We start from the raw sequence: 22,669 nt of genomic DNA, 5'->3' as shown, positions 1-22,669 counted from the left end.
CTTTCATATCTGTATTTGCTACAGTGTATTATCCTGGCTTTTTTCCACCGTATTCTATGGCAGGTATCCAGAGCATGGTCAGCAAGACCAGAGTGGCTGTATTGGTGAAACCGGATGTAGTCCTTGTGTTCTGAAATTCTGATATTTGCTGTCCTGCCTGTTTGGCCGAAGTAGGACAGCTTACAGCTGCAAGGGACCTGGTACACCCCAGGTAAATCTAGGGGGGGGGGGGGGAGGTTGGTCTTTTGTTGAGCAGATAAGGGATGCCAATTTTTTATATGGTTTGTAACAAGAAGTTAAGTTGTTTTTTTAGGATTTTTGTGATTTTTTTCTGAGGTGCCTCGGATGTAAGGTATGGTGATGGATTTAGAGTAATCCTTGTTGTGAGGGGGTTGTGGTTTACTGGTTTTAATATTTTTTGGATTTTTTGGGGGGAGATAGCCATTGGCTGAGAACGTGTTGAGGATGTGGTTTCGTTCTGTGGTTAGGGCAATGTCATTCGAGCAGATAAGTTTAGCCCTGTTGTGTAGTGTCTTAATGACTCCATATTGTTGTGAGGGGGGGGGGGGGGATTGTTAGTGAATGTATCTGCCTGTATGGGTGGGTTTTCTATATACTGAGAAAACCAAGGTTCCATCAGGCTGGCGGGTGACTAGTGTGTCTAAGAACGGAATGCAGTTGTTTTTTTCCTCTTCCAGGGTGAATTTGATTCTGGGATGTTGGTTGTTTAAGTGTGTTAAGAAGGAGAGGAATGCATCGGAGCCATGTGGCCAAATAGCGAATACATCATCTACATAGCGAAGCCAAATGGTTGGTTTTTGTGGGGCAGAGTTCAAGGCTTGCTCTTCAAAGAAATTAAATAAAGAAATTAAATCTCTATTAGAATTAAAGAAAAACAAGAAAATAATAATCACCAAAGCTGACAAAGGGAATGCCACAGTATTGCTGAACCAAAAAGATTACACAGGTAAGCTGAAATCTCTATTGTTAGATCGTGCCACTTACCTCCCTATCGAATACAATCCCACCAACTCACAAATTAGAAAACTCCACAAGCTCCTTAAGAAGGTCACTTCTTGGCCTGTGGAAATCACCAACAAACTAAAACCATATAACTCCATCCCCCCCCCCCCCCGTATTTATGGACTCCCAAAAATTCACAAGGAAAATGTGCCATTACGTCCCATAGTGGATGGCATTGATTCCCCCACATACAAACTAGCTAAACATTTGGCCAAAGCTCTCTCACACTATACTAGCAACACACCTTCATACATAAAAAACTCAGCTCACTTCAAAGCCAGCATAGAAAACCGTACACTTAAACACACTGACATAATGGTCAGTTTTGATGTCTCCTCCTTATTTACGAATGTCCCTCTCAAAGAATCCTTAGAGCTAATCCAAGCTAAATTTCCACCTGATATCACAGCCCTATTTCAGTTCACAATGAACTCGGGCTATTTTGTTTGGCAAGGAAAATTCTACAAACAAATAGAGGGGACAGCCATGGGTTCTCCACTCTCCCCACCCTTGGCCAACTTTTATATGGAGACTTTTGAAGAGCAAGCCTTGAACTCTGCCCCACAAAAACCAACCATTTGGCTTCGCTATGTAGATGATGTATTCGCTATTTGGCCACATGGCTCCGATGCACTCCTCTCCTTCTGAACACACTTAAACAACCAACATCCCAGAATCAAATTCACCCTGGAAGAGGAAAAAAACAACTGCATTCCGTTCTTAGACACACTAGTCACCCGCCAGCCTGATGGAACCTTGGTTTTCTCAGTATATAGAAAACCCACCCATACAGGCAGATAAATTCACCAACAATCCCATCCCCCCCTCACAACAATATGGAGTCATTAAGACACTACACAACAGGGCTAAACTTATCTGCTCGAATGACATTGCCCTAACCACAGAACGAAACCACATCCTCAACACGTTCTCAGCCAATGGCTACCCCCCCCCCAAAAAAAAATCCAAAAAATATGAAAACCAGTAAACCACAACCCCCTCCCTCCCCCCTCTAAATCCATCACCATACCTTACATCCGAGGCACCTCAGAAAAAATCACAAAAATCCTAAAAAAACATAACTTAACTTCTTGTTACAAACCATATAAAAAATTGGCATCCCTTATCCGCTCAACAAAAGACCAACCTCCCCCCCCACCCCCCTTAGACCTACCTGGGGTGTACCAGGTCCCTTGCAGCTGTAAGCTGTCCTACTTCGGCCAAACAGGCAGGACAGCAAATATCAGAATTTCAGAACACAAGGACTACATCCGGTTTCACCAATACAGCCAATCTGGTCTTGCTGACCATGCTCTGGATACCTGCCATAGAATACGGTGGAAAAAAAGCCAGGATAATACACCGTAGCAAATACAGACATGAAAGGCTTTTCATAGAATCAGCTTCAGCCCTAAGAAACGAGCCAAACCTCAACAAATTTGGCTGCATGAGACTTCCTCAAATTTGGGAAACTTACATCAGAAGACCTCCAGCCCAATCGCCCAAGAATACCAACATCACCCGCTGGAGGGCACCATCAGGACTTTAGGAGAAATAACAGCTTCATTCTTCTTACTCATTTATTGTTTTTGCTGTGCCTGCATGCACATATCTTGTACATAAGTTCTTGAAAATGGCAGTGTGACATTGCCGAAATATAGAAATATATTAAAATTTGTTTTAATGTATATCCTAGTACGTTGTAATTTCCTGAAGTAATATAGTGAAAAAAAAAAAAAAAAAAGACATATAGGGAAATAAATTAAAACAATATGTTTATTTTTCAAATAAAACTTTAATTTCAACATTCTAGAATGTTATTTTTCTTGCTTTTCTGTTAGCAAAAGCGTCAATGACATTGTCGAAGTCTATTTCATAGTAATGTAGCTAATTCTTAATCAATTTTATTTAGAAAATGTCCTCTCACAACTAGCAACACTTACAGCAATTGTGGGGAAAATTCACAGTAGTATTACAATATTAGGAACTGAGTTCTCGAGACTGTATTTTAGAATTACCTGCAAAAGTTCAAAAAGGTTCATAGTGCCGCCCGGGGTGGACCACCCCCCTCCTAGCTATGACTCTGAGTTTTTGTGTTCTTTAAGAGCCACAGTTTATTAAAGTTATTTTGCATGGAAAGGAAAAATATACAAACATCTAGATAGGACTGCAATGGGTTCCTCAGTCCTCCTGCTAACCAATCTCTATATGGAATTTCTGGGAAACAAAGCACTCAAAACAGTCACACATAAACTAAGAGTTTGACTACACCATGTAGATGATATGTTCAGCAGTGGGCATTATGGCCTAAATACATTAGATTCATTTTTAGTACATTTAACCAGCCATAGTACATTTAAACATACCAGAAAATAACTACTGAAACACATTCACAAAAGAAGTTAATAAAACTTCATTAAATCAGATATTCTAATTTGAATCTAACAGATGATCTTCAGTGATATGACAATTGAGTGAAGTAGAACAACAACAATGGATTTCAAATAATATGAGGTGCATGCTTATGAAACACAGTACAGTAGATAGTGATATGAAATTAAAAAAAAAAAAAAAAAAAAAACTGCTTATAACTAATAAGACTCTCCCAAATTTTAGGTAAAGAAAGAGTGCTTCAACATTCTCCTTGAACAAATGCTCAAACCTAAAGTGGTAACAGTGAAATACATTAGTTAACAGATGAATTAACTCACCTAATTCACTGTCACTATTCATATTAGAGCATTTGTTCAAAGAGAGTAATGAAGTACTAATTACAGTGCCCAAACAAAATCGAAATTTCTGTTTACCAAAACAGAAAGATTCTGTTCAACGTGTTCCATCCATTATGCTAATATTTTTTTATTTTTTCTATTATTGATTCCTAGTTTAATTCTTTCATAATTTCATTTCTTTTGTGATCAAATAGAGTATACTTTGCAATAATGAAGGAGATACAAATCATTTTGTATCCCCTTCATTATTGGCTTTTATTCTATTAGAGTATACTTTGCGTTTTTTTTTTTTTTTTCATAAACTTCATTTTCCTTTTATTAATCTTTGTTTGTCTTTCTGTTTTATTGTCCAGATTTCACTTCCATACAATAGAATTGGTAGGGCTAATGCATTGTATACTTTTAATCTAGTTATAATTAACAGGTATAATTAACTCTATATTTAAACCTAACTAGGTTAGGTTTAAATATAGAGTTAATTATACCTGTTATTTTAGAATATAAATAACATTTCAGCTACTTAGGCACGATTTTTAGTGGAGATGGTAAATTAAATATGGAAATAGACAACAGAATCAGCAAAGCTGGTATGGTGGGAAGTCAATTGAATAAATTCATATGGAATAAGAGAGAAATTTTAGTCGGAACACTAAATTAGCTGTATACAAGACAGTGTTCAAACCAGTTTTAACTTTTGGATCTGAGAGCTGGGTCAGAAGTAAAACACTTGACCAAAGAATAGAGACTGCAAATATGAGAGTCCTGAGAAAGATTAGAGGTGTGAAGAGATGGCATCAATGGCAATATCATATTAAAAACGAGGATATTAGGAAAGAACTTGGCATTGTCAGCATCCAAGAATGCATTAACAGAGCTAATCTCAGGTGGTATGGTCACTTAAATAGAATGGAAGAGAAAAGATTAGCAAAACCAGTGTTCTCCGCCAGGTTGGCAGGAAAACGACCCAGAGGAAGACCAAGATATAGGTGGATTGATACGGTACAAAGTGCCTTAGACGACAGAAATATAAGATCTGATAATGTTGGAGTCTTGACAAGTAACAGACTGATTTGGAGGAAAATTATAGATAGGAAGTTAGTAATGATGTAATTTTTTCATGTAGTACTATCATATCGTGTATACCACTTGAGGGTACATGGCAGGAATTTGATGATGATGTTGATGATGATTTTAGAATATTTTGCAATTTTTAGGTTTATATCTTTCTTTCATTTTCATATGTAATCATACAACCCAGGTAATTAAATGAATTCACCTGTTCTAAAATCTTGTTATCTATTACTATTTTAGTTCTTTTTGGATCTTGTCCTTTAATAGCCATTGTTATTTATTTTTCTGTTGATATTATCATTCCAGAATCTTTGGCTATTTCATTTAAATGTAAATGTCTTTCTGTAAGTTATCTTCAGACTTTGTAATTAATATTTGATCATCAGCAAAAAGGAAAGTGTTTAAGTTCATAGTAGGAGACAGTTTAATACATTGAAGTAAATTTTTATTCCATTTTATTATTTCATTTAAATAAATATTAAAAAAAAGTAGCTGAAAGGGGACATCCCAGTCGGACTCCTTGGTTTATCTCTCTCGGACATGATAGTTCATAATTTAATCTTATTTGTATTTGATATTTTCATACATATTTATGATGGTTTTTAGATTATTATTGAGTGTCGTTAGTAAACGAGGCAGTTATGTTAAGTTGTGCTGGAAAACGTGTTTTTAAATTAAACTATAGTTTGCCTTTTTGTCTAAAATTGTGATGCAGTTGTGCTTCGGTTGGATACAAGTGTCCTTCAGTGGTCTTATTGTTTGGAACTCTGTTGAATATATTGTGTTTTCGCTGCTGTTTGTTTCACTACTTCAGTGACTAAAGATGGCGTTGACATACGTCTCTTGTTGGACAAGAGACGTATGTCAACGGCTCAAAGGACTTCTATATGAAAGTCTGGCTGTGCCATGGATTTTTCCCAGTGGATGCATTGCGGAAACTGTTATATGTATGCACCGAGGAATGTGAAGGATCTGTGGACTCTTTGGCTCAATGAGAAGAATGACAACATCGACATACGTGAAAAGTGTCGGGATAGATTGGAGCGATTAGGAATGGAAGCAGACATCAGGACCGTAGTGGAAGAGCTTCAGCAGGAGTTCGTGAAAATGAAAAGTGACCCTCATCTCCTGCAACAGGAATTGGAAGTGCTCAGTAAGGAGGTTCTGGAAACTGAGTTAAATGTGTTGGATAGAGAAATTAGGACTATGGAGATTACTTTAGCTGAAGTAACTAGAACAGGATTAAGTATGGGAGAGTCTTTGGTGATTGATGAAGAAATAAATAATATGGGAGTGATTGGGAGTCAACAGAATGAAAGCACAACAGGTCTAGAAGAAACAAGATGTCATGAGAGTGAGGGAGTAAGTAAAAGAGCATTGAGTAATGAAACTGGGAGAGTCATGCTGAATAGCATACAAAATGAGGTCATGAGTGACTCTTGTTTGGACTTGAATGAAGTTATGAGTGGTAAAATATACGGTGATTCTACAATTAAGGGTATGGAGAGCGGTATGCCTGAAGAGTGCTTGGCTGGTGGAACAACAGAGAGAGAGTGGCTTTGACAATAAAGAGAGGACATGATGCAGAAAAGATAATAGTTGTGGTGGGTACAAATGACCTGAGTGGTAGTATAAATCGGGTAGCAAAAGATTTCAGAACATTGTTAGATATCGTGAAGAAGAAAAGTGACAATGGGAGGATAGTGTGAATGCTTAACTCATAATTGACAATTATGAGTTAAGTAGACGAGCAATGATAATGAATGATATGATTTCAAGAATGTGCAAAAAAAAAAAGGTCTGCAATTTTTTGATGTCTGGAGTGTGTTTGAAAGCAAAAAACAGCTGTATGCAAGAGATGGGTTGCATCTGAACATGGAAGGTCATAAGCAATTGAAGAAGTTACTGTTATCTGAACAAGTTGAAGTAATTGGGCAGGGAAGCTAAAATTGAAACGGTTGAGTGTAAGAGGGAGAAACTTAAACTTAAGAAGTGCTTCTATAATTGTTGATCCTTATTCGCGGAATAAATTGCAGAATAAGGGGGATAAAAATCAGCATGGGACGGAAGAATTTTTGGCATTAGTCCATGCAATCTCGCCAAAAGTTGTAGGCATTAGTGAAACTTGGTTGTCAGCAGAAGATGTGGTCACTGGAATTGAATGTAATGGGTACAATATTTTCAGGGAAGATAGACAAGATAGAACAGGGGGAGGAGTACTACTGATGATAGCTGATGAGTTGCAGCCAAAGAAAGTAGTATATCAAGATGATAGACATGTGAATTATAGTACATTTGAGGCGGTCTGGTGTAAAATAGTGACCAATGCAACCAAATATACATTTGGTTGCTGCTATAGGGGGTGATATTGAATTCATGCATCAGCAAATTAGTGCAATGAGTGCATGGTTAGTGATCATTATGGGGGATTTTATTATGGTGATATCAATTGGAAGGAGAAAATATCACTTGGCAAAAAGGAAAAGGAATTCATACATCTTTTACGAGATAATTACTTGAAAGAGCACATAACTGAAGGGACATGTGGTGTGAGAGGGTTGGATCTGGTAATTGGTTCATAGGATATATGAACATAAGTAAGGTGTCCTCGTTACCTCCAATTGGTGAGAGTGATCATGTGGTATTGACTTGGGAGGTTGCAAAATTTGTGGATTTCTCTCTTAAGAAGGGGTATATATGGAACTACAGGTTAGACAATTATAACAAACTTCTGAGTGAGCTTGCAGCAGTCCCATAGCAGAACATATTGCAGGAGAAAGATGTTAGCAGTGCATGGAATAAAATCAGCGGGTATCTGAGGAAGGCAATATCAGATTGTGTCCCCTCAGGAAGACAAACAAGGTAGGCATTAGATGGATGAGTAGTAGTAGTATCAAGCTTGATCTGCAAAAAAAGAAAATGTTAAGGAGAATTTTCAAGCTAAGAAGGTTACCAGCATAGTAAGAAAAGTTAAATCAGATTATGAGAAGCCCTTAGCCAAGGAGATCAAGGGTAATCCCAAAGAATTCTTCCACTATGTGGGGAGTAAAAGGAAGAATGACTTCGAAAGGATAACCTTAGTGGGTGCTGATGGTATCGAGGTGACCAATTCAGATGTAATAGTAGATTTACTGAGTCATCATTTTTCAAAAGTCTATCACCCAAGTGAGAATATCTCTGTACTTGTAGCAATACCTAATGTGAAAATTGAAGCTAAGAAATCAGAAGTACTTAGTATATTGCAAAATTTAAATGAGAACATCGCTGTAGATTTAGATGGAATATCAGCTCGGGTGTTGCGTCAATGTGTAAAGGAATTGTCAACACCTCTTACTTGGTTATTTAACTTAAGTTTGAACTCTGGTATGGTCCCTAGGGAGTAGAAGGAAGGCAAAGTAGTTCCTTTGCATAAAGTTGGCTCTAAAACTGTGGTAGTTAATTACAAACCAATCACCATCTCGGGAGTGGTGGTAAAAGTATTGGAAAAGTTGGTTAAAGACAAAATTCAAGAATGGGTGGATCAGGATATGATACTCTATAGGGACCAACATGGTTTTGTTAATGGTCGATCCTGCCTTAGCAATTCATTAGCTTTTTATAATAGAATTACATCTGTGTTGGACAAAGTAAATGGCTACACAGTGATACTTCTGGATTTTGCTAAGGCTTTTGACAGGATACCCCATGGAATACTGTCGAGCAAATTAGAGCAGATGGGGAAGGATACTAAACTGGTGATATGGATAGGAGAATGGCTCAGAGAGAGATGCAGGTGTATAGAGGAGCAGAGTCCAGGATGAGGCAGGTAACCAGTGGTGTACCTTAGGGCTCTGTGCTTGGGCCATTGTTGTTTAATTTGTACATAAATGATATAGGAAATGGCTTAAAGGGAGATATTCAGTTGTTTGCTGATGATGCAAAGTTGGGTAGCATAATAAAATATTAAGCTGATGTTGAGAGTTTGGAGGATGATTTAAATAAGCTAGTAAAATGGGAAAAAGGAAATGGATGTCAGTTGAATGTGGAAAAGTGGAAAGTTATGCATTTTAGGATTAAAAGATTACCAGCTGTGTACTACATTGATGGAATGGTACTCCAAGAGATTGATGAGGCTAGGGACTTAGAGGTGTTGCTAGATAGGCAGATGAAGTTCAGAGGACACATTGCTAAGGTGTCCAAGATTGCACATAGGATTACTTGGTTATTGAAGAACAATAACCTCCAGAACTAACATCCGGAGATAAAGAGATTATTATTCCCCTTAATAAAGTGTTGATACTTCCACATTTGGATTACTGTGCTCAGGTCTGGTCACCTGGATTCCTTAAAGATGAGGAGGTTGTGGAAAGGGTTCAGAGGAGAGTGACTAAGTTGGTGAGTGATGTAAAAAATGCTCCCTTTTCTAAATCCATTTTGTACTTCTAATATAAAGCCTTTGGAACATTTTATTACTTTGTTATTTAAATTTCTGCTATATATTTTATAATAGGAATTTAGAATTCTTATACCTCTATAATTTTTAGGGATATCTCTACTACTCTTTTTAAAAATAGGAATCACTATTGCTTTTTTTTCATTCTATTGGTGGGTTATTTGTTGAATAGATTTTATTTAAAAATAACAAGTCTTTCTTTAAACATTATTCCTGCATATTTATATAATTCTGAACCTAACTTATCTTCTTCAGGTAATTTTCCATTTCTTGTTTCTTCTTATTTCTTTCAGGCCAACTTCCAATTCTTCTTTAGTTATTTCCTTTTCATTCTTGTAGATAATCTTATGTGTTGATTACATGTTTCTTTTTTTTAGGGGGGGGGGTTGTAGCATTGGCTAAAAAAAGTGTTAAGGATATGGTCAAGTTAACAATACTTTCTTAGCCAATGGCTGCAACCCCCAAAAAATAATAAAACCATGTAATGTAACAGCAACTCCCCTTTCCCTCCCCTCCCCTTCAAAGCAGAGATTACTCAAAATCTATTACCATTCAATATATCTGGGGCACTTCTGTAAAATTATCAAAAATCCTAAGGTTATATATGACCTTACAACCAGTTACAGACCACATAAGAAATTGGCATCCCTTATCCACTCCACCAAAGACCAGCCACATCTCATAGACCTACCAGGAGTATACCAGGTCCCTTGCAGTTGTAAACTGTCCTACTATGGCCAAATAGGCAGGACAGCCAATATTATTATACTTTGGACACCTCCAGGGAGTCCAAAGAATCATAGAGAGAGCACCTACTCCACAACTCCCTGTCTCCACCACTCAATCTACCAACTACAATTACTTTCATCATCTACATCAACACCATTTACTGCCAACCACTAGTATTTTCACAGACAATTACAAACATCCATGCCCAATGCAGGATTCAAACCCGCAGCCTTTCGGCTGGAGAGTGGATATGCTAACCACTCAGAAAACCAGGCCTGCAAACTAAATGCCCAAAATGGGGCTCAAACACATGACCCCGAGATTAAGAGTCTCATGCTCTACCAAATGAGCTAGCCAGGAATATCAGGTTATCCAAACACAAGGAAAGCAGCCTTGAACTCAACACTACAGACATAGGATACACCAGAGCGTAAGGCTGACCACCTTATCCTGTGAACGGTTCAGGTTCAAAGATTAATAAAACCCTCGACACCGCAAGGTAAAAGGAAAATGAGAATGAGAAACACAAGGACTACATCTGGTTCCACCAATACAGCCATTCAGGACTTGATGATCATTCTTTGGACACCCACCATAGGATATGCTGGAAGAAGGTCACTCTATTACACTGCATAAAATACAAGTATGAAAGACTATTCATTGCTGCCTCAGCCTTAAAAACTTTCCACACCTCAACAACAAATCTGGGTGCATGAGACCGCCCAAATCTGGGAAGCATGCATTTTAAGAAAGTCAACAGCCCAATTTAACTCACTAGGAATTGCTGTTTAGGACTCTAAGCCCAATTTCTGTTGACTTTATTCAGCCTCATTTGCTCAGTGTTAGTGCCTGCATGCATCACATCATTGTTTTTTTGTGATCCTTGATGATGGCAATGTAACATTGCCGAAATATAGGAAAGTATTAATTAAAGTTTTTGATAATTAATATTCTAGTATATATTATCAGTTCCTTTTCATTTTCATTAAATGTTTGCCAGTTATCTTTTTTAAAATATTTAAAATGTTCACAATTCTGTATAGAAATTTAGAAATTTCAATGCGGTGTTTAATATTATGCTTTCTTTAGTATCCACACTTAAATGTTTCAAAATCTTATATACATTGGGTCTTACTTTATATAAATCATGTTCTAAATTAGAAATAAATTTTATATTTAGTTTAATCCTTTATCCAAGTGTAAGCAACCCAAGTTTGCACCTGAAGTATCTTCAGGACTGGGGCAACTCATGGCAAAGGTGGACTGAGTTCACATCACTTTCCTTAGTGATGTGAACTCAGTGATGTGAACTCAGAAAATGCAAAGCACATTTCCTTGCAGATATGTATATTCCATAATGCATAGCAATATACATGTCTGCGAGGAGATGTGCTTTGCACTATGGGATACTAAGGAAAGTGATGCGAACTCAGTCCACCTTTGCCACGAGTTGGCCTAGTCCTGAAGATACTTCAGGTGCAAACTTGGTTTGCTTACACTTGGATAAAGGATTAAACTAAATATATAATTTATAGTCTAACCAAGTGGAAAAAAAACTTCCAACATAGAAATAAATTTGTTTCATGATTCTCTGTCTTTTTCTGGCTTCTCTTTTTTGTTATGGCTCTTATTGTTTTATACTCTATTTCATCTTCTAATCTTTTACTGCTTAATCATTTATGATATGCTTCTCTTTTTCATTTTGATTATTTCTTTGATTGTATTGTCCCATATCTTCAGTTTTTTCTTTTTATTGAATTTTTTGGTCTTTCCTAAGCTTTCATTTCCTGCTGTATTTAGTATCATTTTTATATTAAGCCATTCTATTTCTATTTCTACATTTAATAATCTAGTTTTATAAAAAGAGGTTTTAAATTTTCTTTATGTTCTTGTTATTTGTAGCCATTTAGGTGGTATTGTTAATTTTATTTTAATGAAGAAGTGGTCATTACTTATTTCATATCCTCTGTGAACTCTAACATCCATATAAAACTTTTATGTCTTTTCATTTAAGATAAAATAATCTAATACTTTATCTTAAATGAAATAATTGATTTCATTCTCTTACTGCCCAAGTATATTTATGTATGTCTTTATGTTTATAGAAGGAATTCATTATTTTAAGGTTATTATAACTAAAAAGTCAATCAATTTTTTTACCATTCCTGTTTAGAGTATGCTCTCCATATATTCCTATATTATTATTAATTTTCATGTTTCCAATTCTTGCATTTAAATCTCCTGCTAATATTACATAATCATTTTTATTTATTTTATTATATATATTTTGTAATCAATTATAAAATTCAGTATTATCATCTTCTCTTCCTTCTTCTGGGGCATATAAACCAATTATTGTTAAATAACCTCTATCTACTTTTATTCTAGGCTTCTATTATTCGTTCATTCCATAAGTTATAATATTTTCACTGTTTTGAAAGGGAATTATGAATCCAAATCATAACACCTGCTTGTGCTCTTTGGTCTCTGTCAACTCCACTACATATTACATTCAAATTTCAGTTCTTATGGTTCCTTTTAATTTTTTTTTGATGATCATGTTTGTTTCAGTGATTATTGCTATTTGAAATTTTCTTTTATTTAATATTTGATCTAATTCTATTTCTTTATTACATTCCTGTTTGATATATGTATTATATTTTGTCATTTCTATTTTCATTTTTACCTTTTCCATAGATTTGTTTTGAATACCTTTCTCTATTGGCTTAGAAGTAAATTAGTGTTCTCCATGTCAGGTTTCTACCTGGCAATGGATAGTCCAGTGGTAGGACTGCTACTTTAGACTTCTGAACTTGCCTTCAAAGTTCAAAATTTAAACTAGTAGGAGGAATAGGGTATATTGAAGGGGAAAAAGTAGATTTCAGAGGGGTCATAAATATAGGCCAGAAATGGAAAGACCCTATAGGCCTCGAGTACTCTAATAGCATAAAGGTCATAAAATAAGAAGAGTTGGCTGATAAGGCCTTATAAGAAAGATCAAAGTGAGTGGATTTTCCTGAAAGTAGAGAAAGAAGAGGACAGATCCGGCTAGGGGACCATGGGAGTGCCACTTCCCTTACAATCAAGATGATTGCCCCTTATGGCCCTGTTGGTCTACAAGACCTTATTCAATATATTTGGACCACCCCCACCATATTTGGTGGGCTCCCCTGTCTGCCACCTAGGGGAAGCACTCTAGAGGTTACAGGGTCCCTCGAAAGATATACTGATAGTGATTTGTAAATTTCATTTATATATTGAAGCGGAATGTAAATGAATTATATTTAAACTCAAAAGGGAACTAAACCACCAATATAAAAGAATAAGTGTAAATTAAAAACAAAATCATAACCTATGCAAGAACAAAAATATGAAAGATTAAATTACCAGAAAACTTCATAAAAGAAAAAAAAAGATGGAAATTAATATATAAGAAAAGAACGAATATATAAAATAGATGATGCACTAAAATTGCAGGTGGTGGAGTACATTAAATATGTTACATGAAATTTTAAAGTCATTTAGTTATTGGTCGAAATTTGAAACCTAATTTTAATACTGTGGAGCTGCCAACTTTGCTATATTTTTTAATGTAAACTTAATTCTGTTATACCATCCTGCATACTATATAACCTGCTGCATATTTTCTAGGAAATTTCAGTAAGCTTTCTTCTTGTCAAGAACTACCTCTTTATTTTCTGAAGTCCATTAAGTTCAATTAATGTTTTCTCCAAATTTTTCCAATGGATCCTTAAAGTTTGGATCTTGCTTTCAAATTGAATCTTCAGATCACAGCTGAATGCTATTTGGCTCTGACCCTTCTTAAAACTTTCATATCCATTTCATACACATACGTATTTTCACAGACAATCACAAACACTCGAGCCCACAGTGGGATTCGAACTCGCAGCCTTTTGGCTGGAGAGCAGACATGCTAACTACTCTTCCAACAATTTGGCAGAACTCAACACAATGATACAGAACTCAACTATTTTTGCCATACTTTCTTGGCCAATGGCTACAGTTCTCACAAAATAGATAAAATACTACATGGCCCTTCCACTCTCCCCTCCCTAAACACACAAGAACAAACCAACCACTATTCCTATTTCATATATCCAAGGTACATCTGAAAAGATAACCAAAGTACTAATAAAATATAACCTTCACACCAAACTACAAGTCAAATTAACAACTTTGATCTACTCCCCTAAGGACAAACTCTATCCTCTAGCATATCCTGAAGTGTATAAAGTTCCCTGTGACTATGACTTAGCCTACTAATGGACAGGCAGGAAGATCTCTTAACATCCACCTTGGAGAACATACGAAATACATTCGCTATCATTATTATGGCAAGTCAGGGCTGGAAAACCATATTTTGGACACCCCTTCACACAGGATTAGATGGAAAAAAAAGCAATGTGCTATATAGAAGTTGTGACAATTGACAAAGGCTATTTTTAGAGTCAGCAATGGCTTCGAAGCATTCTTCTAGCCTTAATAAGTATCATTGCATTAATCTGCAGAAATTTGGGAGAATGTCTTTTTAAGATCAACCTCTACTCAACTGTATTGCTTTTTTATTTAACATTACTGGGTGCCTAATTAGGACTTTAGAATCTTTTGTCAATAACAATTTGAATTTATTCACTTGCTTATACATGTAAACTGTAACAAGTTGTTTTGATCAGAAGATGCTGGTTTAAAATGCAGCAAACTATAAGATAGTTTATAAACATCATTTTATAATTTATTTTGGTTTGGTATTGCCATTAAAATAAGTAATGAATTGCTAACTCCATTTTGGCATCTTGAGAAATGGGAACATATTATTCTCTTTCCATTTGCAACCATGGCAGAATGAAATGATACAAAATAAGCAAAGGTACTCTCAACTCCTTTGCATATTCTCTTTCTGTATTTGTAGATATCCAATTGACTGCTGTATTAGCATGATTCTGATGGAAATGCCCGTATTTCAACTGGATGATATAATGAATTGGTTGTTTAATAATTACTACTTCTAATCATTACAACATCATTACATTCTAATGCAATGATATTCCTAACCACTGACATTCATCAAAGTTATTTTCCATAAACAATATCTGTTTTACTTAGCACATAACATAAGAAACTCTACCTAGGATTTCCTTTGGCATGCATAGCTAGTTTCCTTTCATAATTTGATTTTACCTTCTTCATCATGCTTGTCCCTCTTAACCTGTGTTCTGCACTTCTTCGTCTTTCTCCCTACATTTCCTCAAGATCTTCTTCTTATGCTGCATCTACTTTTTTCTACTATCAATCATCAACTCCCACCCATTACCCTTCCAACTTTGGGAAGACAGTTACTCTTTTCAACAAAGAGAAAGAAATTGATTCACACAAAGTAGCTGCTGCTCCATGGAACTGGCCACTACCATCCCTCCACTTACCTCTAATCATGTACAAACATGAGCTACTGTTCAACACCCTTATACAGTTCAACTCCAAACTCATCAAATGACCTTATCATCCACTTTCATTTCCTATACCATTGTTCTTTAAAATGTCTTGCTCACACTGTTTATCCTAATGATTATAATCCTCAGGTCTTTAAGAAATATAGCAATAAATTTCTTCTTTCTAGTCTTTAACCCATAAATGGCACTGTCAGGTCATAGGTCTGGGGACCATTCATGTGTGTGTGTGTGTGTGTGTGTGTAGGACTGACATTTAAAAAATAAACTAAAATAAAAAGTAGTGGTTTCTTTCCTTTCCAGTTTCCCATGCCACAATAAGGCTTAAACCTATATTCTACAGCTACATTAAATGTATGGTCTGTAGTTTCTCACATACCCCTTCGTAACTAAAACCTCCATATGTCTAACTACTTACATATCAGAAAAGCACTGACATGAGAGAGAGAGGGAGGGAGAAAAAGAGAAATCTTTCCCCCCCAAATGGAGGCAGGATGGTGACCTCATTTAATGTCCCATCCACTAAATGTTATTTGCAAGAATCCAATGCTCTCCATCTCTCATATGCTTTGAAGACAATTATCTAAATAACTCCACATAATTTCCTTCTCACATACACTGTGTATTCCTTACAGTTTATCTATAATTAATATCTCTCATAATAATTGCTCACTTGCCAATGCCTTTCATATTAGGCTTCCTCTACAACCCAAGTTCTATATCTAATATCAGAAATGATTAGGATGATAATGAATAATGTCCCTAGCTGAAGTAAAATTGTTTCAAAAACCACCATATATCTTGTCCACTTCACATTTACCTCAGAGGGAAATAGCATCTACTCATCTCTCTCCTTTTCCCCTTTCCGTTATCTCTAACTTTGCAAAGCACATCATGTCTTTCATATTCTATCCTCATAAATAAATGTTCATCCTTCCTGCCTTGACGCATTCACAGCTTCGTTACCATACAATTTAAATAGAAGTAAAGAGCAAAGTTCTTGTCTTCAGCTCTGTTGCTCCATACACGATAGGGTCACAATTGAGTGATTCATTTATAATCTGAATTCTATGATGTGTGCATCAATTTTTTCTAGCAGCATTTTCTAGGAGGGGGTAGTGGCAGGAGGGGGCATCCCTGGGGGGTTACGGGGGCTGTAAGTGGGAGGGTGGGTAGTGGTTCTTTGCATGGAGGGTAGTTGAACTGTGGAATGTGTTGCCTGATAGAGTGGCGGGAGTGAGAACGGTCAGTGGGTTTAAGGAGTGGTATGATAGACTTTGTGTGGAAAAAATATTAATAATTTGAGGCATGCAGATGATACCACCTTGCTAGCAGAATGAAAAGAAGATTTGGAGGAACTTATTATGAAAGTTAAAGAAGAAAGTGCTAAATATGGTCTTAAACTTAACCACAAAAAGACAAAAGTTATGGCAACATGTGAACTTAATGATTTTGAAGTAGATGATTAGAAAATGGAAGCAGTTAACAATTTTGTGCTCCTAGGATCCCGAAATGATAAAGATAGTTATTGTACTGAAGAAGTTAGAAGAAGATTATTACTTGGAAAGAAAGCAATGACAAATTTAAGCAAGATCTTTAAAGATAAAAATATTAGCCTTGCAACAAAACTCAGAATCATGAAAGCAATGGTATTCCCTGTGGTACTGTATGGATGTGAAAGAAGGAAGATAGATGCATTTGAATTATGGGTTTGGAGACACTTACTAAGAATATCATGGAATTGCAAAGCAAACCAATAAATCAGTGATAGACAGAATAAAGCCAGATTGCTCCCTCGAAGCTACGATCATTAAGCAAAAATTGTCATACTTTGGACATATTATGCGAGCAAATGACAGTATGGAGAAGATGATGATGCTTGCTAAAGTTGATGGAAGCAGGAGAAGAGGAAGAGCAAGAATTAGATGGGTGGATGGAGTTAAAGAAGCAATGGAGTGCACTTGGAAATTCTGAAAGACATGGTCAGGGCCAGATCTGAATGGAGAATGTATGTTCATAGGATCACCAGGAGTCAAAAATGACTCGATGGAAGAACATAACACACACACACACACACACACACACACACACACACACACACACACACACACACACACACACACACACACACAACATGATAGACTTTGTGTTTCTTGGGAGGGACCTCCCACAATGAGTCTTGATAGACTTTGTGTTTCCTAGGAAGGACCTTCTGCAATGAGTCTTGACTCCCTGGAGGCCTAAATGATAATAATAATTTTCTTTCCTCTACTTTTCCTATTTTTTCTTCTCTATTCTCATTTTCTGTAATATAAAACTAAAGGCGATTAAATTATTTCTGAAGACAACCATACCAGTCTTTCAATCTTTGCTTGGCTAATGATTATGTTTAGTATGTAATCATCGCAGCTGCCCAGTAATCAGCAGGTGCTTCTGCATTAATCCATTTAATTACCAACATAAATTGACTGCTTGAATATTAAAGAGATAAATAACATTAAAGACTTAAAATTTAACTTTATTTTGTTAAAGCACCATGTAATTTATTCATTCAAATTATAATCAGATAAATAATAATAATTTTATTTGAATAAATATTGTTCTTTATCCTTAATATTAAGTGAATTTCAGTAAAGAGATATTTTCAGAAAAAATACAGCTGAATATTGGTGAACAGTAACATGAAAAGATCTTATATTTCTGCCTTCAAAGGCATTTCTTAATGTATCAATTCACCTAGATCATTTTTTCTTCCTTTAGGTCTTTTTCCATGCATCCTGGCAAACACTTGTTTTGCAAACCTTTCATATTCTGCTCTGTTTATGTGACCATACCATCTGAGATTAGCTGTACTAATATATTTCTGAATGCTAGCAATGTCAAGTTCTTTCCTAATATCCTCGTTTTTAATATGATTCTACCATGGATGTCATCTGTTCACTCCACCTAATCATTCTTAGAACTCTCATGTCTATGGTCTTCAGCCTCTGATCAAGTGTTTTATTTCTAACCCAGCTCTCACAATAAGTTAGAACTGGTTTGAACACTGTCTTGTATACAACTAGTTTAGTGTTCTGGCTAATTTGTCTCATATTCCATATTCAACAAGCTTCCCACTATACCAGTTTTGATTATTTTGTTATCTATTTCCATATTTAATTTGCCATCTTCACCAAAAATTGTGCCTAAATAGCTGAAATGTTTTACTTGTTTTATTGGTTCTCCACTCATTTGATGTTTTCAGTAATCCTGACTGCTTTCATAATCAGGATTACTTTTTATTGCTATTTTTCATAGCCAGTTTATTACTCAATTATTCTTAGTTAGGAAATCCTGCAGACTTTTAACCACGCTACTGGCCAAGACGTCTATAGACATCAAGGTTATCATGGATGCGAAGTGCATATTAAAATTGTAATACCATTGATATCACATTGAAATATATGATGGATACGAAGCACATGAGGATGTGTATTTGATTCATAATGGCCGGTAAGGTGGTTAATGAATTTGCATAAAGCAAAGAGGTAAGTTGAATATCTCCAATTTTGACATCAGGTTTAATGCCACTTTCCTTCATAATATATTCCATGTAGAAGATGAGTAACAGTAGAAATAATGTGCACCCTTTTCTCAAGCCTTATTTTTTCCTCCTTCAATTCTAACTGCTGACTTACAACTCAAATATATATTACTGTATTGCTTGATGTAAAGTACCATTTATACCAGTATTTTTCAAACTGTGGGTCACGACCCATTGGTAAGCTGCAAAATTCAAATAGTGGGACATGACTAGCATTTTTTTAAAATGAAATAGAACAGAAAATATAACAATATGTCACACAGATTTTGTAGCTTTTGCACATTCACATTGAGTACATCCCATTCCACGTTTCCCTTCAAGTGGGAAGTTGTCTGACATTATATTATATCCCTGCAGCACTGAGAAGGTATATTTTTACAGTTTTAAACATATACAGCATTCTAATTAGAATGCTTTTAATTAAATTTTATTTGTGAAATTAGTATCGGTGAACCATTTTGATGTTACTGAAAAGTTTATGCACGATTCTCATTTCAAATTACGTATGTTTATTCTTTATTTGCCTTGGAAAATTTACTTAACATAAATTGGTTTCTGCAACCAATGACTGCATCACAAACAGATGTGACCATATATTTTCTTAAACTGAAAATATGAAAAAGATTATTATGACAATGTACTGTTAGATACCGTGTTTGGCACTAAAATAGCACTTTCGTGTCTATGGGAGGGGAGTTGTTTTTCATTATGCAGGGTCTCATATTTTTTTCAGTTTAGTGTGTGTGTGTTTTACTTTTCCTATTGAAGGGACTGAGCTGATTTAGGAGGTAGTACAATACCGGGACAACTCATAACAAAGGTGGATAAGCTCCAAACACTTCACTGCAATCCAAAAATCAGTTTATTTTGGGGACAACCCATATCAGGTTCTAAGTTGATAAGAACAGGGCTTCTTATCAGCATTTCATATTAAATATTTCAGCTTAATGTCTGATATGGCCCCACTCATGAACGAGATAAAATGTTTTTTTAGAAGTCAGCAAAGTGTTTGGAGCTTCATCCACATTTACTATGGATTGCCTGGTATTGTACTACCTCACTCCCTTTGGAATCTTCTCAGTATTTATTTTGGCTAAAGATCAAGGTGTAGTATGAGTGTGCATGCAGGGTCACAATGCAAAAGGTACTTTTTATTGTGGAATGCAGTCAAAAAAAGTTTGAAAAACACAGATTTACACCATATACTATAGCATTTATTATTATTATTAGTTTATTATTTATACGGGTACTCTATGGAGTCAAAAGACTCAACGTGAGAGACCCACAGTATCCATTAACACAATACCTGTTATACGTCTCCTTAAACATATTCATTGTTGGGACACTCTAACAACCACCTCTGGCAATCCATTTCACTTATTCACCACTGTCCAAGTAAATAAAATATAATATAAACATTCCACACATTCTTATATGACTACCAAGTATGACCTCTTGTCTTCCACCTACTCCACGTGTATTTAAAAATTTCTTTTGTGTCAATCTTATAGAATCCCTTTAGTAACTTATAAGTTTCGATTATATCCCCTCTCCTCTGCCTGTCAGCTAAACTCTGCAACCCACACATCTTCGATCTATCCTCATAGGGAATATTCCATTCCACAGACCTGTTATCAGCTTGGTCACTGATCTCTGAATCCTCTACCACTTCCTGATCCTCAAGAAATGCAGTTGACTAACCCTGTGCACAGTAGTCAACATGTGGACAAATCATAGCCTTATATAGAGGGATAATAACTTCCCTATCTTTGCTTGTCAATGTGTTCTTCAGCATCCAAGTAATTCTCTGAGCTATTTTGCCAACTCTTGCAATATGTCCTCTGAATTTCAAATCTCTATCTGCCATCACCCACAGATCCCTAGCCTCATCAATCTCCTGTAATTAGTACCATCAATATGATATGAAGTATGTACTCCTTTCATCCCAAAATGCACTACTTTACATTTGACAACATTAAATTGACAGCCATCGTCCTTTGCCCACAGTGCCAATTTATTTAAGTTATCCTGCAAGATAGCTGTATCACCTTTATCAACTATTGCCCTTCCCAGTTTTGCATCATTTGCAAACAACTGAATAATCCTCCCCTTAAATTTTCTGCTATATCATTAATGTACAAATTAAAGCATAGAGATCCTGAGGTACTCCACTAGTCACTCTCGTTTGCCTTGATTCCACTCCCATACACCACCCTCTGATGTTTGTATCCCCCCCCCCCCTCCATCCATGCCACCAACCTCATGTCCATTCCCTTATCACATCCATTTCAAACATCTTTTCTCTTGGTACTTTTTCATTGCTTTTTTTTTGCAGATCCACAAAATTGAAATACAGTTCCTTGTTATATTCTTATTACTTCTCAACTATCTGAGTGTGCATCATATAATTCAAATAAAAATTATTCAATGATTACTTAAGTATAAAGAGCTAATAAGCTTCATTTCGGCAATGAAAACATTACTTAAATTACTTATTAGCTCTTTATACTTAAGTAACTTAATGGTTGCACCTGTTTGGAAAACTTGTTCACAGAGTATATAAGTTCTTTTCGCTATACACTTTGGTATTAGGTCTAGCTACTCACTGATGAAGCCTCAAAAAAGGCTGAAACCGGTCTGGGTAGTGACCTCCCTCCATAATGTAATAACAGCATACATTTCCTAGGAAATGTGTTTTTACATTATGGAAAATACCTAAGAATAGCGATCTGAACTTCCCTCACCTTTGCAATGAGTCGTCCGGTATTGTACTACGTACTAGGGTCACTTGCATTGGCTAACGCTAGTGTCGCCAATACTTTATAGTTTTACTATATTCGGCAAGAAACTCTCTGATTCCAATCTTTGAGTTTCTTATTCGGTTTTAAAACTATGTGGGATTTAATATTCCCTTAATTTAAGTAATGATTCAATGATGTTTTGTGATATACTGATATTTTTGAAATCACAAATAAAATAATGTTTTGTGATTTTCGATAAAAGAACCCAATTTCAATACAAGTTCAGTGTGTGTTGGCATGCATGCATCTGTGTGTGCATCTAAATAATTACTTTTAAAAAATTTACCTGATATTTATTTTCGAGAATCAGTTTTGCAAACTTTTTTGAACCTGCTACATTGCACCTCTCGCCAATGTTTACAAATGGAGAATGAGGAGTAATAACCATTGGTTCCAAGCCTATAATTTTGAAAATTACAAAGAATTCTGATTACAGCATAAAAAGATACATAAAATTATAAGAATTACCTACATAAAATAACATTAATATTAGTGTTACTTCCAAACCTCCATAGGATGTGATGATTCATCACAGGTGGTCAAACACTCACATGCCACAATTACTATTGTAACCATAACCTAACCATTACAACTTTATTGATTTACCCTGAATTTCAGTTCCCTATTCACTAGGATCCCAGATGAATGTTGGAACACTCACTTCAGCAATGAATTTCACTCATCGCTCCTTTTCACTTCCTTGCTCATATGACTTTTGTACAATTTCCAGGGATGGCTTATCATTCTTGCTTTACCCATTATTCTATACAATAATTTCCCTGTATCTATCTGCTAAGTTTCTCTTACCAACTTATTTTAATGATATTACCTAT

General features: G+C 35.7%; 1 protein-coding gene across 3 annotated transcripts in view; it reads right to left on the bottom strand.

Moving 5' to 3' along the window:
* Window positions 1–22,669, bottom strand: part of LOC150101351 (methionine synthase-like) — an 815,136-nt gene that overhangs the window by 512,592 nt on the left and 279,875 nt on the right. For all 3 annotated transcript variants that reach the window (XM_090400909.1, XM_090400910.1, XM_090400911.1), the window contains exon 14: window positions 22,123–22,235. In XM_090400909.1, the coding sequence (XP_090257035.1) occupies window positions 22,123–22,235 (113 nt within the window). The remainder of the gene's footprint in view (window positions 1–22,122; window positions 22,236–22,669) is intronic.

Source organism: Typopeltis vanoorti, chromosome 11, assembly GCF_054136105.1.
Source record: "Typopeltis vanoorti isolate ZY-2024b chromosome 11, IOZ_Tvanoo_1.0, whole genome shotgun sequence".
Taxonomy (NCBI): domain Eukaryota; kingdom Metazoa; phylum Arthropoda; class Arachnida; order Uropygi; family Thelyphonidae; genus Typopeltis; species Typopeltis vanoorti.
This window is presented reverse-complemented; position numbering and strand designations above follow the sequence as displayed.